The sequence below is a fragment of the Pyxicephalus adspersus genome, chromosome 9 (assembly GCF_032062135.1).
Source record: "Pyxicephalus adspersus chromosome 9, UCB_Pads_2.0, whole genome shotgun sequence".
Taxonomy (NCBI): domain Eukaryota; kingdom Metazoa; phylum Chordata; class Amphibia; order Anura; family Pyxicephalidae; genus Pyxicephalus; species Pyxicephalus adspersus.
In genome coordinates this window covers 62,448,909-62,467,227 of record NC_092866.1, presented here as the reverse complement: position 1 = coordinate 62,467,227, position 18,319 = coordinate 62,448,909, and the positions used below count along the sequence as shown (strand labels likewise).

The window sequence follows — 18,319 nt, the reverse complement described above, 5'->3', positions numbered from 1 at the left end:
ATATATATATATGTATATATATTCAATTTTATTGTGTCAGGTATGAAAGATAAAAAAACAAATGTATGATATGAATGATATGATATGAATGAGTTAAATATTCATTGAATATTCACATTGTAACACTCGTCCAATATCGTATCACAGTCATATCATACAACATGATTTTTGGACAATGTTAATAAATGACAATATTCAAATTTGATAACAAAAACCGGTTTAAAATCTACATTGCATAAATGATTGATTTTATCTTTTTCTGCCACTTTATCAGGATGAGCCAATATATGGAATTCACAATATTGTAAATATAAAAACAATGCAAAACAACTAGTAAATAAAAAAGTCTAATAATAAAAATAATTATTAAAAACATCACATCTAAATTCAGTAACAAAAATATATTTTCCATTAGGCATGTGGTCCAGGTTCACTCCATCGAGGGGGCCCAAATCCAGGACCCAATTGGCAAATGAAAGTAGATGGACCTAATATGACATGGCAAAGAATGTGGGACCACGCACCTCTTTCTCTTGAGTTGGTTGGTTTTCGTGTAGAGCAAACTGAACAATTTCCTGGCGCACCCACCTTCTCCAAACCCTTATTTAATAGAATACCAAGCTATGGAGGGAGCTGGAATGTTGTCCATTTGAGGCCCCCAAATTTGCCCAGGGCCCCAACTTGTCCCAGCACCGTCAAGCCATAGCCTCTGTCTTTTACACTGATTTTTTTTGTTTTGTAATTTTTATGAATATGTTGTAGATTATATTATTATTATTATTATTATTATTAATATTATTATTATTATTATTAATAATAATAATAAAACAGTATTTATATAGCTCTGACATATTACGCAGCGCTGTACATTAGAGATTGCAAATGACAGTCAGATACAGACAGGGACACAGGAGGAGGAGATATTTTTTACAATATTGCAAATTCCAGATATCTGTTTATTCTGAAGAAGCTGAAACCCGGAATAAATGATTTAAGCAGCATGGATCGTCTGTATCTGTTCTCTATTGAACATAGTGACACTTACAGAATTGTCCACAAATCTTCTATGACATAACTGTGATATGATATAGGACAGGTGTGACAATACAGGTAAATGTTTATACAATTCATTATATCGTATTGGATATTTTGTATCTTTTATATCTGAATAAATAAAATTGAATTTTTATACACAGGTATAAGAACATTTTTGGAATGTAAGCTGTAATGCCATCTTTTTTAGTCTTGTGGTTTCAATATTTTGGGGTCTGTTTATAAATCAGCATTCTTTGAAACATTTTTTTGGTGAAAAATGAATTACTGCTTTAGAAAAATATGGACCAGGATGATTCTCCTTCAGGGATTTTTTTTAGTGAATGTCAAATTTACTGCTTTATAAATAGATCAACAAAAAATGACTGACCCCCTAATTCTCACATGGCCATATCCCTAATTTACCTAGCTTCCCATGTGGGCGCGCTAGAGCAGCGGTGGGATCTGAAATTAAATGGAGACTGAACAAAATTTTTATAAATTCATAAAAAGCAATATTTGACGGAATTAAAAGCCAAACATTTTTGTAAACCTGGATAATGGTGCTTACTAAGCTACTACTATCAAGAAACAGAAGTAAAGAGAGGATATATAAAGGATTAGACTCCTTCTCCACGTTATTGCTGTCCTTGCCTGTACCAATCTATTGAGGTGAGATTTATGTGCCACAGGAATCAGATATTTCTGTCTCTCTTTCCTGAAGAAGCGGACTCATTCAGTGAAACGTGTCGGAAATCAGCAGGACATGCTCGTAGGATTGGGCAACCCAGACAGGAATATGTGAATACATTTGTTGCACATTTTAATGAGTTTTAAATGTTATGTACTTAATGTTATTTATTAAAGTAATGTTTTCTGATACACATGTGTAAATTAGATATGGTTGGCCTACAAAGTCCCATTTATTGAGCTAAACCCTCAAAGTCCTATTACTGCTTTATAAATAGATCATTCTGAAGTACTGATTTGGAAATGGATATTCTATATATTTACCTGTGATAAGGATATTTGGGATAGAGATGGGAAGGGTTAGATCCGTGTTTCCCAACCAGGGTTCCTCCAGAGGTTGCTGGGGGTTCCATGAGCAATTTGTGACTCTCAGGTCAGTTTAAGTGACCCCAATGATCTGTAAGGGTGACATTCTTCCCACTGGCCGGCAATGTAAGAGGAATTCTTCCTACTGACCACCACCACCAATATACTGTGATTTGTTAACATAGTAATTATAGTTGGGGGTCCCTGAAGACCTGAAAGTTATTTTAAGGGGTCCCCTATGTTAAAAAAGGATCACTGAGTAATCAAATACTGTAAACATTCAGCAGCAGTGAAGCGCCGCTAAGGTGAATATGAAAATGTTCATTTTAAACAAATCGTTCTTCATAAGCAAGGTGACAGGTTCTCTTTAAACAGATCCAACAGCAACCATATTAACTTTAACTTTATACAACGCGGGACAGCAGCTTCATTTTAAATGTTTCTGTGCAATCCCAGAAACCGGCTGCTGGAAATCAAAAAAACGCAGAAAGTATAGAAGAGAGGCCATTGGTTACCTTAAATGGTGAGGAGCGTCCATGGGGGAAATCGTCATCGGAAGAGCTGCTGTAATTCTCACTTTTTGTCACTCTGCTTTTTGTTTCTGCAACAATAAAAAAAAAAGGAGTTTACAGACAGAACGTATTTCAGAACACCTGGCAGCGGGTGCCGTACATCTCTGCCATCCTGGGCCTTAGGGGCTGTTTTATGATTGGCTCCCGTCCAGGCCCCCGGGGTCCCATCCCTGACAATGCTGGCTCTGTGTGTACATGAAGCAGACAAGGCGCTGGCTCGGTGGTATCTGTAAACAGCAATTAGCCGGGGTGACAGCGTATGAACGCACTTCAGGGCTCCGACTCTAATTAAAAATGGATGTTTCAAGTTTGCAGTATACATTTTTTTCTTTTTTAATAAATGATGGCGTAACGCTCGCCAGCTCTTAGACAAATTAGTCTTCCGTGTCTTTTTGCGTCTGGAGCGCGGCCCGCTGCACGACATCTGTTCAGCATCCCAAGCCGGTGGCGTCAGGCTGTCTGAGGGTCTAAAACACTAAGCGGCTTAGCAGATAACAAACTAGGAAGGGAATGGGTGCTCTGTGTCATCAGCAGCCAATCACAATTCAGATTTATTATAGTAGACTAGCAGGGCCTATAAAAAGTCATTTCTGATTGGTCTAGAGTACAATCCATCTTTCTGCTGTAAACTGAGCAATATTTATCATAAAACTATAAAAACATTTTAGGAATCAGTTCTTTTTGTAGGTGCATTGAGAACTCCATGATTTAACTCATTCCTGGTAACACTTTGCACTCCGGTAATAAATAATGACTTTAAGTTAGTTACCGCCGTCAGTTACCATAGGAGCATGTTACAAATCGTTTTATCTCTTTTACCGCCATGCGATATTGCGGCATCTCGCTGCCCTTTTCCTTGCACATGTAAATTATAGTCTGTAAAGGCGAGGTATGAGGGGGCAAGGCCGGCGCGCATTGTTTTAGCAGCACTTAGCTTAACAATCACAAGCCGTCCTCCAGGTTGCAGAGTGGAGTCGCTATTAATTGTTTATCACAATATACAGACACAGACACCTCCTGACACCGATCAGCCACCGAAGGAAGATTTCTACGTATACACAACGCAGGAATGCGACTGTTAATGCGCCGTCTATGTGGGACTAATGGAAGTCAGGGGCGCAAACAAGGAACGTACGAGAACCTGGCCAGTACCGGCACAGTGCCAAGGTCCAGGATGAAAACACAAATATTTCTGTTTCCTTTGGAGAAAAATAAAACATTTTGCTGCTTTAACCGCTTTGGCGACATAGATAGGAGGTGTTATGTTTCAGGGTAAGGACATGTAAATGTACACAAAAACAAAACCTGGAAAAAACAAGAAAAATAGCAAATAAATCTAAATGTAGCCTTATGATCAGTATATACCTAGAGAGCGCTAAATTGCTATCAAGCAACTGCTGCAGCTGTGTCAAAACCAGCCGACAATATATTAGATTTTATTTATTATATTGCATTATACCAGTGCAATGGATCGTTCTCATTAAAACAAAAAATAAAGATTTTGCATGTTGGCGATCGGAGCTTTGATTACCCCAATGTGGCAATGCCCCGATCCAATGGATTGAATGGCAGCTCCATAGACTTCCACTGTGTGCTGCTGCTATGATTGCAGCAAAAGTAGTGATTTGTGTGTGTGAAACAATTACCACTCACCTCCATTGTGGCCTATGGCGTTCACAAGTGCTTCTAGCTATCTTGTGATCTATATAAGTTAATGATGATTTTTATCTTCACTCTATAATATGTTAGCAATAGAAGCATACATAGTACAAAGTAGCATTTATAAAACTGATGGGAAATCTGAAATCCGCCCTGATTGCTTATTCATAATCCCCTCATCACCACCACCGATGTCATTATGGAGCAAGTGCATAGGGGGCGCTGTCTTCTCAAGGTGTTGCTTGTCCGATTAGATTGCCACCTGCTGGTGACTGTTGGAATATTAAATAATGACATATAATAAACAGTTGGCTTGCAACCTATGTGAGATTTTGTTTTATGAATCATTATTCTAGCTGTAAAATAGATAAACAATAGAGAATAAGGGCACTTATCCTGCCTGCCCCCCCTTCCCCTTTCTGACTTGCTGCTTCTAATATAAACAGGGCAGCCTGTACTAGAAGATGGAATATAGGTCCATCCGAAGGTCCATGTATTGAAAACTGCTGTGCTTTGCATGTATTCCACACCTCCAGATGCGTGGTATACCTGCTCCCCCCGCTACACGCTGTGGTTCATTCCACTGGCTCATGTTTACTATAGGACATACAAGCTAGTGGGAGAAACCACAGAGCTCAGCGGGGGGAACAGTGCAGCAGGGGGAGCTGCAATTCTAATTAAATTACCGTGCTATGCCCCTTTCAAAATAACTTAATTTTCAGACCCTGTGGTCAAAAACTTCTCGCCATTGGCTGCTTTTGTGCAGCCAATGACTACAAAAGACAACCCCACAGAAATCTACAGGGACCAACTATGCAAAAGGATTTGTCCACTGGTTGTCAGGTGGGACTGCTCTGAGATGAAGGTTGATTTGCATCATTTTTGCTCATATAAAATTTTTATATTAGGAATTAGGATTAAAATTAAGGTGCCTCCATGACACCCATATTCAAATTTAAATTAAATCTAATGCTATTTTATTAGTAGGAATTGGTTTAAATTTTTGCGTTGTAAAAAATTCTTTTAATTTTGTTCTTAGAAAGTGGTTTTCCCTCACTTTTTGTTCTGGTGGCTACTAATCAATAGTAAGTAGTCTAACTCGGTGGTCCCCAACCAACCCCCAGTCTGAGAGCTGGGCCGTGAGAGCACGGGGAACAGCGGTGGTCCACAGCTCTGGCCGGTGCACCCCCCAGCGTGGTCAGGAGAAAGACCCCGCTTGGGCAGGTTGTGTCTCTGGGTACAACCCACCCACTCTCACTATCCCAGGCTCAGACCCCCGATGGAGGAGTGGGCGGGTTCTGGGCGGGTTATGACATCACTTCCCCTTTGAGTGACTCATTGCTCTATGCGCATGAGCGATCCTGAGTACATAATTTTAGTGGTCCGTGAGTTCCAAATGGTTGGGGACCACTGGTCTAACCCCTCCCACTCTGAAGGAAAGTGAAAAAGTTCACTTTAAAAATCTTATGTTTTTCATCATGAACATGATAAATACACAAATTCCCTTCAACGTTCACTCACCTGGCTGAGGAACAGAAAGTGAACTAGAAGCAGCCATAGAAAATGCCCGAGGTCTCTCCTCCTCTTTCTTTTCATTTGCCTTCCTCCTGAGACTCCATGGTGCATACCAAGCATCATTGGTATATGCATTGGTCGGGTTTTCGGAGGGCCTGGATATCAGCCTCAATGAAGAAAAAAAGGAGCCATTTCTGTTCCGGAAAGGTAAGTCGCTGGTTTGCTGGTTCTCTTTAAGGCTGAATCTCTCCAACATTTTTGGCATGTCCTCCACTTTAGAAGAAAAGTTTGATCCTTGTGAAGAAGTCAACGAAGAACCCTCATTGGATGTTCTGAAATCTCCCCGATGAGCAGAAGGTTGGTAGGACATGAAGTTCATCTTGGTATCATTGAGGTTGGTCTGGCTTTCTGAATTGCTTCGATTTCTTCTGAAAAATGAACCGGAAATGTCGAAATAGTTTGCCGATGATGTCGGCTTTGGTTTACCATCTGAAACTGGTTTTGGGCTCTCAGGAGCCGAGCTGCTTGACCGCATAAAGGACCTCCTAATGGCATTGGACAGGATGGAGAAAGCTGACTTCGGCTTATTCTCTGCCTCTCCTCCTGGGTTGTGGTTGGCGTATGTAGCTTGCTCATGGACGTCTTTGGTTGGAGGTGGCCTAGGCTTTGTCGAGTTCCAGTCCAGAAGTTTTGACTTTTCCTCATTGGAGAGGATTAACTTTTTTAATGTTGGGTTGGTTGGCTCATAATGTGTTGGGCCTTGCTGGTTCCTTTCGTATTTTCTCTCTTCTCTTCCAACATCATTGTGGTGGGTGACATACTCTGGAGATGGACATTGGGAATTGTCCAAGTCTCTGTGTCCTTCATGTTTAGATGGCTCGTAAGAATACTGATAAGTGGAATTTTGGTTCAAAGTTCTAGGTGCCCCATAGTCAGTTTGTTTTGGGGCCACATTGTTGTTGGACAGAGACTTGTAATGGGGTACATAAGATGGTACATCCGGAAAATCTTCCTCCTCAGCTTTAAAACTCTGGCCTGCAAGGCGAGGCTTGGTGAAATGTTCTGAGGTATTATTGTTGAACACCTGTAAAGAAAAGGTAAATATCAATATGATCCAATTACTGGGGCCACTTCATAAAAAAATGGAAACTTTGAGCTGCATTTAGTGACTTTGTCTAGGCTGGGATATTTTTTTCAGTCTGCTGCAGGCAGAGTGAGGCATTACTTTTTCAAACATTGTAATTTTGTAGCAGGTCACAAGGTCGGAGGCTTCCTCAGGGGCCAATCTGTGTTGGATATAAAGAGCATCCCTCATCTCCCTCCCGCTTACCTCATCGTCTGGAGAACTCAAAGCACTGGATGGGCCATCTCTGATCACCTGAGACGGTCTTCGACCAATCAGAAGTGGGAAAGCTAAAAATGATATATAACGGCAATTACATAAATGCCTTTGCAAAACATAAAAACAACATATTGGAGAACTGGAGCTAAGATACAGGAAAGGAGCATGAAAATATAAAGACAATCCTGGACCATTCCAGGTTTGCGGGATCACCCAGCTTCACTGATGAAAGTGTATCCTCTCCAGCCTTGGGGAGCTTTAATAAATCAGGGTCAATGCGTGCAAGTTGCATTGTGAATTTTGCAGTTCACCATGGTGATATGAACCATATCCCATTATACCGTCTCCTAACTGAACGAATTTGAGCTAATTTTTACTATCCAGCTGCAGAGCTTGTTTGGGAGTTGGACATTTCATCAATGTTGGATGCCTATTGGTTGTCTCTTTGGACCTATATGTCTTGCCTGCCCTGCTAAATGATCATCCTGCTAGGGTTTATGTAACTTACCTAAAAATTCACTCTACCCTGACCCTAAATATACACCTAAAGGTTATTCTGTGTATATGTTAAATTCCTGCAAAACGCGTGGGATTTCATAAAAACATCATTGTGAAGTGCTGGAGCCTGATGCTATGTATAAACGTTATGTAGCTGTACTTTGTTTTTAATTTTTGTATAAATAAACTTATCTAAGTCTTAACCATTTATTTTGGAATGCCACACAACTCCTTGCTTTCTGATTGGCTCCTTTCTGGGGACTTTCTCTTATGCTCATGTGATGCGCTGATCCCCTGCATTCTTTTCAGCAGCACAATGAATGTGCATGTTGAGACACAAGTACCATCAAGTTAGGCAACTGCTGTAAGAAGCATCAGAAAAAATCTGCAAATGGCAATCGACCCTAAACTTCTGATCTCACGATGGGCCATCCATATGTTCCGCCTGCACATGTGACTCAAGCTGGCGAATGTATTGTAGAATTGCAGCATTTGGATTCTCCTATATAAATATGTCGCTATTTATCTCTGCATGGGCCTTCACATCTGACCAATGTCCAAGGTCACCAGATCTGTGTCCCTTGTCCCTCACAACACACAATCGCCTGGGGCCCCAATGAGACTCTGGATAGAAATGGCAAAAACATGCTGCACAGAAACCCCCTGAGCGCAGAGCCTCTCCAAAAAGTGACCTTTATTTTCTGGGTGACAGAAAAGTATTTCATGCTGCATTTTTCAAATTCTTTTTAGGCATGTGCTCACAGCTGCTATGTGATGCCTGGAATTCCGGAATGCAGGGGATGGAAGAGGGAGAGTGCCCCCTGGAAGAAATGTTCAGTATGACACCAAAGGGGAAAAGTATGAGGAATCTAGACATTGAATGTACGAGATCTTGGAAGGATCTTTTAAAATGAACTTTTTGGAATGGTCAGCACTGTATGGGTGGAATGCTTGTCAGGATATGGGAAAAGGAATGAGTACGAATACTTACCCAAGCAACTCTACATTGCTACCTGACTGGACGCAGCTCCCAGCAATTGCATTATACGGACGGTTCTTGCACATTGTGCAGCATCAGGTACCAAGGGAAAGCATCAAGCCAGAGGTGTGAGGAACAGGGTAATTTATTTTACCCCCCTCCACCCCAAAGGTTGGGGAAATTCCATTGCATAGGTAAATTTATAACAGCTAAATGCTGAGCACCAGGCCAGTGATTTAGCCTAGGCTTAGATGATAAAATCAGTCTGCTGCAGGCAGGAGTAAGCTGTACCTAAGTTTCCTTAGAAATTTAGATTGAAAATGTATTAAATGTATTATATGTATCTATGTATTATAGATTATAGCTACTAGAACCAGAATGCATGAATATATCAGAACAGAAAAGCTGGAAGGACAGATAGAAGTCCCGGATTCATCACACACAGCATGGCCTTACTTGACTGAATCTTCTTCCTCCACCTGTGAGGTTTGCTGCAGGAGACAGACGGATGGTTGCTGGCGCGATTAAGTGCTGAAACAAAACAGAGACTCAGGCTGAGATCTTCAGCAAAACATCGGAGCTTCATTTATCTAAGGTTTCAGATTAATCTAAATGATCACACTGCAACATGGGCTCCTTGGGGCTTCACTTTAGAGGTGGTCTATACCACCCAAGCAGAAGACTTTATTATAGAAGGCAATAAGGACTGGCTGTGGTTATTATTACTGGGTGCCCCCCCCAGGGATTATATACTGGGGTCCCCTAAAATACCCCATATTTCTAGGTTTGGGAGAACATGTGACACACCAACTACCATCCCAAAATGCAACCCCTGCATGACCAGGTGCCATGCTTGGTGGGGTGGGAAAAGCTGATTTTGCATGAATTGAGATTTCAGGTGCAGATCCAGGTGATCACTGACAGAACCTAACAGAACCTAACAGAACCTATTAGCAGACCTTGTATGGGAAAGTGACAGATTCACTACCATATTGTATGTCTTGCAAAGTCATAGGTCCTGATTTATTAAAGCTCTACAAGACTAGAGAAGATAGACTATCACAGGAGAACCTGGGTGATACAACAAACCTGGAATGTATCTGGTCCAGGATTTAAAAAATATGCTGGCTAGTAGCACATATTTTTAAGTAAACTATTCCAGGTTTGCTAGATCACCCAGGTTCTCCCATGATAGTCCATCTTCTCCAGTCTTGGAGAGCTTTAATAAATCAGGCCCATTGCGGTAACTGCACAGACACTGCCTATAAATGAATTAAACCTAATCTTCAACAAGTTCCCTAAAAAAGGGGAAAACATAGTAGTTTGGGAAGAAGAAAACTACTCATTGGCCTCACTCTGTCCTATGAATGAGGACTCTGAATGTTGATTTGAGGTTCATGAATGAGTCTTCGGGTTTTATTATTCTGCAGTCATGCAGCAGATGGCATCATTGTTCTACTAAATAAAGTCACTGCCTTCTCCATGTAGGAAGATTTCTAATTCTTATGAAGGGTCACAGTCATGTTTAGGCTATTAGGATGGTCTCATGGCCCTGGGTAGCTTTAGGACATTGGTGGACCCACAGCAAACATCAGGGTGGGATCCCTTTTTATTTCACTTAAAAAGCCAAGAACAAAAACAGAGAGAAAAAGGTGTGGTTGAACTACAACTCCTAGCATGCAATTTGGGAACGTAGTTTCAGCAAACCTACAGCTCTCTGTCTATAATACCTTGTGGTAGCCAGGAGGACAGAAGAAGCATTCACCTACAATATGTGATCTAATATTGTGGACAGCCCTCAATAGAGTTCATGGGTTTCCAATTGTGTCCTCCTACCTGGTGGGACAGTTTTGGTAAAGACCCTATTTTTTATTCCAGCATGATGCATGCAAAGCCATCTACATAAAGGTTTGATGGGTTTGGTGTGTTGGAACTTGAGTGTCCTACGCAGAACTTTGACCTCAACCCCTACTGAACAACTATGGGATGAATAGGTAGGTGGAAGGTAAGCCAGGTCTTCTGACCTCACAAGTGGGTACAAATTCTACCCAGAATGGAGGCTGTTATGGCCACAGATTGGGCCACGTCCATATAGCCATTGGGTTCATACAGATATGATGGCCAGGTGTCCAAAAATATGTAGTGTATCCACATCACTCACCATCAATAGCTTTAGAAGGTTGGCCCTGGTCCCCCTTGGCTTCTTTATGGGTGTCGGAGGTTCTCTCCTTTTTCCGTGATGAAAGCCTCCTTCGATGAATGCTGCTGTGATTCTCCTCCATGTCTGAACTGGAAGGTGGCAAAAAAAAGTGTTAGGTAGAGGTAGTAAGGACTTTAAATAATTCTGGTGATTGGGGACCTTAAAGCTAAAGCTTATTGTTCTATTAGTTTGGCTTCCATGTCCCCACCCTTTTCTCCATCCACATGCTACAAACTACCCTACCAGGGATGCCATTGATTTTACCCAAATCTCTATGCTGACTTCTAGGAAAAAAAGGGGCACAGAGATAAGTTCTGGAATATCGTGTCTGCAGTCATAAAAGGATGAATATGATCACCTGCTTTCATCAGTCAACACCATAACACGGATGGCCGTCAGGTTGTTCTCCACTGCCTCCTCCTCAGGGCCGATTCTGACGGCCTTCCACTCGGTGGAGACAGACGAGTTCCTCCTTTTGAAGACACGGAACGTGGAGTCACTCCTGGACTTCTTAGGGGAAATTGGTTCATCTGTTGACCCAAAAATTTCTTATTATAAAACATCATTGGAAATCATTACATTGCATGTAAATGGATTTTAAAGGGCCCCTCCAGCAAAATGCTGTGGAAGTTACTCCAGTTTGGCAAATGCATGGGCACCTTTTAAGCATTTGAGTTCCCACCTCCGCCCCTCTAACACAATCAATATTTCTGATCGATTTATAGCCTTTTTTGCTCTTATGGAATAGGGATAACAAAATGATTTAATGGTTTATTAAATAGATCAAAAGTAAAAAAATTAGGACAAATTCATTGTCAGGGGTTGCATACTCTCTAAAAGCTGAGAATTTGGATGATTTTGGAATGCGCCTTTAAGTGATAAATTAAGTTCGGACCTGATGCACAGAACATTATCTCCTTTCAAGTGTCAGGATGAGTCTTGGTAATATAATATTTTAATAAGACCTTGTTAAATCATCACAGCACTAGAGTCCAGAAATCCTAACACCGGCTCCCTCCAAGATTCTGCAGTGTTCATAATTGGCTATTCCTGTCAGGTGATAATCCGGCCGTGTTGTAATGTGAGTTTTTGCTGATATCCTCTGTGCGTTTGCCTGGACACGTTCTACATCCCCAGATGGATCACACCAGATGCCCAATCTAGCTAAAATTGATGGATTTTGGGGTAAGTAGAGTCACCCACCGACTTTGCAGAGGTAAATGTGTTCCCAACTCCACCTCTCTGGCTCAGGTTTGGTCCAATGAATCAATCATTCTCTGCTCTATCCAAAACACCTAAAACCAGCCGTTCTCTGTCTTTTTAAGAAGGACAAATCCTTAATATAATTTTCAGATCCCAGGAAATTAATTGAGAGATTAACAATATTTAATTGCCTGGGTCTCTTTGCCCTTGAGAGGATCGGATTCCCCCACCTGTCTGTGCCCCTCTCCTACAATGTGCCCATCCACGTTGAGTCTAATCTTTTTGGTTCCACTCATGCTCCATTTTTCTCATAGTAATGCTACATTGGGATGGCAAGTACAGGGAATAGGAAGAGGACAAAGGGCCATTGGACCCAATCCATCTCCCAATTTGGCACATCCGGGGCATTTGGAAATGAAGCTCCGCACCAGATGAATGAGAAAGAAAGAAGGAAGATTGGTGGTCAATGGAAAAGTGCCTCCTGACCCTGCTGGCCTGAGAGGGGACTTCATTGAACAGTAGGGACATTCTCCCTTACATTGGTGGTCAATGGCGCCTTCTTAGAGTGGTAGTTAGTTGGAAGAATGCCTCATTACATATAGTTATAAAGGTCATGAATGTCTGTGGTTAATTTTGGAGAAGAAGAATGTTCTCATTGTTGAAGGAACCCAGCAACCTCCAGTGTTTCCCAACCAGGGTTCCTACAGAGGTTGCTGGGGGTTCCTTGAGCAATGAGCAGTTTGTGATTCTCAGGTCAATTTAAGTGATCCCAATGATCTTTTTGGCTATCTGTAAAGGTGACATTCTTCCTAATGGCCAACAATGTATTAGGTATTCATCCAACTGACCAACACTCAAAGATAATGTGCGTTATTTCAAGGGGTTTCCGCATGGTAAAAAGGTGGAGATACACTGCTCTAGAGGAACCCTGGTTGAAAACAGCTGCTCTTATCAGGCAAAGAAACACAATACCGAGATGTCTAGTAAGAAGGTTTTCCAGCAGAGGTCAACACCTCAATGCGGAAATATTCCCTATACGGTATTTCTATATGTTTATCAAAAAAAATCCGTCTAAACAGGTTTGGTGCCACAGCTTCCTACAAACCAAATGAAATAACCGCTGCTATGAAACACGCTGTTTTGATTACAAAGTGGGCGTTGAGAAGAACCGACAATAAAACAAATGGGTTTATCAGAAGTATTACTTAAAACCACTCTGAAACTACGCCCTAAAGATTCCGGCAATTTCTTGTTCTGCAGTAAGAGGACTGGCAGGGACCCGAGCCAGGAGACGGATTAAAATAGATCTAATTTTTTGTGGCTTATTTTGCCTTACAAGGGCAGATTATCATGTGTTAGCAATACGTTGTTTCTATGTAAATGTCCTGAATTTTGGGGATGGTTTGGAGTTACCAAGAAACCGAAATGTAGAGAGTGATTGCACAATGACAGCGATATTCCTCCAATAAATTGTGGAAGGAATAAAAGAATGACGCACTGACACTCTGAGGTCCTAGAACAATAACACAGTGAAACTTGGGGTTCCTGGAAGATTCCCACTTTGGAGCAATAACTATGGCACTTGGAGGTCCAGGGGAATGATACAATGCCCCCTGAGGATCCGGAGAAATGTCACAGAGATACTTAAGGGTCTGGAAAAAATGCATACTGAAAATTCAGTGTTCCCAAACTATGACACGCTGTTACTTGGGAGTCCCAGAACAATGACACTCTGGGATCCCAGAACTATAAGACATTGGTACTTGGGGTTTTTTTAACTTGGGGTTTTAGTACAATGACCCTTTAACTTGAGCTTCTAAAACCTCGACACACTGACACTTGGTGGTCCCAGAAGAATGACACATTGACTCTTGAGGACCCAGAAAAATGTCACAGAATGCATACTGAAATTTTGGAATTTCCCAATTATGACACACTAACACGTGGGGTCCCAGAAATGGCAGCTGGTGGTCCTAGAACACTGACATAATGATACCTGGGGGTCCCAAAACACTGTCACACTGACACTTGGTGTCCTACAGCAATGACACTTTGGGTTCCCAGAATTATGAGACATTGGCACTTGAGGTTCTAAAACTTTGAGGTTTTAGAAGAATTAAACTTTGTCTTGGGGTTCCAGAACTTTGACATGTTGACACTTGAGGTTCCTGGATCAATAACACACTGACACTTAGGAGTTCAAGTTGAATATACAATGACCTTTGAGGTTCTTGAAAAATGTCACAGAGAAACTCAAGGGTCTGGAACAAATACATACTGAAAATCAGGGACTCCAAAACTACACTGACACTTGGGAGACCCAGAACAATGACACACTGACGCTTGGGGGCTTTTAGAACCATGAAACACTAACACCTGGGGGTCCCAGAACAGTGACACACTGACAATTGGGGTCCCAGAACAAATGTACTGTAAAACCTATTACAATGACACAATGACTTTTGGGCTCCAACACTTGGGCACACTGACACTTATAGGTCCCAGAACAATGACACATTGACCCTCAAGGGTCTAGATGAAATACATGTGTTCATAAACTATTATACACAGATATTTCAGGGTACTAGAACAATGGCTCACAATTGGGGGTATTGGGTGCAATGACACATAGCCACTTTGGGTAGCAGAACAATAACCCACTGATGTTTAGAACCTCAGACCAAAACCAAAATGACAGTTTGGGGTCCCAGAATGATGAAACAATGACACGTGGGGTTCTGGAATAATGACACATTGATACACTGGGGTCCCAGAACTAGGACACACTGACTCTTAAGGGTTCCACAACAAGGACAATGACATCTTGTTTCTTTATGGTATATTGAGACCCGGGGTCCAGGAACTCGGGTTTGTAGCACACTGACACTTTGACTTGTTCTAAAATTATGACATGCTGAAACTTGGAGTTCCCAGAATAATCCCATTTAGCAATCTAGAACAATAACACTGACACTTGGGGGGTCCCAGAAGAATGACACAGAGAACCTGAAAAAATGTCACTTGAGGTTCTAGACAAATACATGAATATTTGGGGTTCCCAAACTTGGACACTCTGATACCTCAGGGCCCTAGAATAATGACACATTGCCACTTTGGGTTCCAGAACAATAATAATTATCAATATTATATTTAACAAACAGTATTTATATAGCACCAACAAATTATGCAGCGCTGTACATTAAAAAAGGACATTTTGGTTTCCCAGAACTATTATGCATTGACACCTGGGGTTTTCAGAATTCCAAAACTTGGGGTTGTAGAACAATGACACTTTGACTTGGGGTCCCAAACCTCTGACATGGTGACAATAGGTGGTCCCATGCATGGTATATTCCTACCCAGCAGTATGACTGTATGAGAACGTGGTTCCACAACATTCTAAGGCTTAAGATCTGCAGGAAGAGTAAGTGGCTGTTTTATTCGGATACTAATTGATGGATTGATCCTTATGGCAGGGTGTGATACTTATTAATGGAGGCTACGAAAACGGGAAGTAAATGTATGTATGAAACAAATCTGGCATCTATGTTTGAATATATTTGATTTTATTAACAGAGCACAATTGGTATTACTAGGCATAATGGTACTAACCAGACGTTTTTATTGATTAGTTAGCTGTTTATACTACTTACTATAAGTCTAATTAGGTAATTAATGTTTTTAGTACCCCTGCTACCTCTAATCCCCTTTTTCAACCTGTTGATCTACAAGTTGTGGTAAACATAGAGGAGATTGGTCTCTGGTCGGCTTACTCCAATGTGGAACCATTTATTAGGTTGGTAATAATTTTTGAAGCAATTAAAACATATATGTGGTTGTCCTTTTTGATATAATTTATACTACATTTGTAGTTATAGGCTGATATTTTCCTGAAGAAGCGGACTGTTTGATCCGAGAAACGCGTAGAAATCTTTCAGCCTGTTCATATCTATGTGTTTAAATACCTCGATTTGTATAATGATTTTATGATATTTTTAGTATTGATGCTGTAAAAATAAAAATTACATTTTTGTAATGTGTCTATGTATAATAAAATGCCTTTAAAGTCCTGAGTCTATGACCTCACCTTTCGTATTTTTCCAGTTTGATGTATGGGATGTGGCATTTATTGTATACTGGGAGTGATCCTTTATTATAATATAATAGGTGGTCCCAGACTTTGTAATCTTGACACTTGGGGGTCATAATAAAATGACACACTGATCTTTGAGTATTTGGAAAAATATCGCATAGACACATGCGGGGTATTCTATAAAAAGAATTTGCTGACATTTGGGGGTCCCAGAAAAATGCCACATCAACACTTTGGGGTTCGAGAACAGTAGTGCACTGATGTCTTGTACTTCTGACAAAAGACAAAATGACACTTTGGGGCCCCGGAATTAGGACACAATGACTTGGCACCCCAAACTAAGGTCACACTGACAGAACAATATCGCCCTTTTTCTTTTTATATGGTCTGGTAATTTTTATGGCCTGGTGACATCAATAAAACAGCTGAAGGTTCATCTCCCATACACGGCTATATACATACAGCTGAGTGAATGTTCCTGAAGGCAGAAGATAAAGTGATTAGAAACCTAAACTGATATTATTATTAAATCCTAAACGACTGATTGCGTTAAGGACCAGCACTTCTGATGAAGATTAAGCAGCCTGCACCTCTAGGTTGCCGGTAATCCAGGCATTTCGCTTACTAGGTCACATTTGGTGCCAACAACTGGTACAAAACATTCCTTCCAAGTCACTTGTGACAGCCAAGAAGTCAGTAATCGTCTTGGCTCCACATATTAACGAGCAGACTTCGTGCGCTTGCCGTGTGCTTGTCCGCTGGTTTCATGAAAACAAAATACTGGGAATATCTGGGATAAGTGTTTTCGAGAAACATATCTGTCACAAGTAAACGCCGGTTATTTATGATCCCGCGCAGGTCTGAGATACATGGGAAGCAGAATATTTCATGGCCAGGTTTTACAGCACATTGGCACAGGTCTGACGCATAATGGCGACCACAGCGGCCAAACAAAATGTTTCTTTGATGTGTCTGAATGTTATTTCATCCATATATCTGATAATCAGTCAATGTTCCAAGTTTGTCCCTTATAGAAGACGGCTTTCTGAATTCTGATTTCTATATTATTCAGCTGAAAGTGTTTGAAAGCTTTATCTTAAATGCTAATTTATTTTTGCAAATATATATATAAATATATATATATATATATATATATATTTATATATATATATATATTTATATATAAAATGATTCATATATATCATTGAGATATCATTGGGATATCAGCATTTGAGACATGCACTTTCATTACAAGATGTGCCGTATAATAGCACCAAATTCATGTTGTTTTATATCTTCCTGATCCCTTCCTTCCTCCCATTGTTTAATTAGTCCCCATAAATCTCTTTGTTCCCTTATAGAAAGATGAATATTCCTAATGTCTGTGGTTACAATTCATGCTCCATTCAGAATGTCCTAGATTGTCAGCTCTTCAGGGCAGGGTCCTCTCCTCTTCCTGTCTGTATTCATCTGTCATTTGCAACCCCTATTTAATGTACAGCGCTACGTAATATGTTGGTGCTATATAAAATAAAATAAAGTCTGCATTAGTAGCCACCCCATTGTGCTGTACAGAGCTGACACTACAACTACATACATCCCCATCCTTCATACACAATGTATAGAGCCATGCTTGCTCCTAATAGAAAAGAGTTATATTGTATTTTCTAACTGATTGCTAATGTAGTATAACTATCCAAATGTAATACCTATAGCAATCTAGATTCAGAACGTTAAGCTACTGCATATGTCCAATAAAATATAATTATCCCTTTCAGAATTATTAAAAAATGAATACATGCAAAGTGCAATTACTCACCGCCAGTCATTCAACCACAGAGCACAGACCAGTAAGATGAATGCACAAGAAAGTGAGGGATTTTGGGACATTTAAAATAAAAGAGCCATCTACTGTTCAGTATTGAGGATTTCTTCACATAGCATTTTCAGAGAATCCTGCAGATGGAGCTACGTGACTCAGTAACCAAGAATTGCTTCCCTAGGAATTGTATAGACTTCATTTAAAAATCAAACAATAGCCATTGTGTAAAATCAATGGCAGAATCCCTTGGACATCTCTCAATACCTAATACATATTTCCCTTTCTTAGGCTGGAATGGTTAAAAATTTTATATATATAAATATATATATATACATATATATATATTAT

At 40.5% G+C, this 18,319-nt stretch overlaps 1 protein-coding gene across 6 annotated transcripts in view; it reads right to left on the bottom strand.

Moving 5' to 3' along the window:
• MICAL2 (microtubule associated monooxygenase, calponin and LIM domain containing 2) overlaps positions 1-18,319 on the bottom strand; it is a 151,118-nt gene that overhangs the window by 15,199 nt on the left and 117,600 nt on the right. For all 6 annotated transcript variants that reach the window (XM_072422273.1, XM_072422275.1, XM_072422277.1 and 3 more), the window contains 6 exons: positions 11,212-11,383; positions 10,815-10,942; positions 9,110-9,184; positions 7,165-7,247; positions 5,841-6,918; positions 2,604-2,689 (listed from right to left, as the gene is read on the bottom strand). In XM_072422273.1, coding sequence (XP_072278374.1) covers positions 2,604-2,689; positions 5,841-6,918; positions 7,165-7,247; positions 9,110-9,184; positions 10,815-10,942; positions 11,212-11,383 — 1,622 coding nt within the window. The remainder of the gene's footprint in view (positions 1-2,603; positions 2,690-5,840; positions 6,919-7,164; positions 7,248-9,109; positions 9,185-10,814; positions 10,943-11,211; positions 11,384-18,319) is intronic.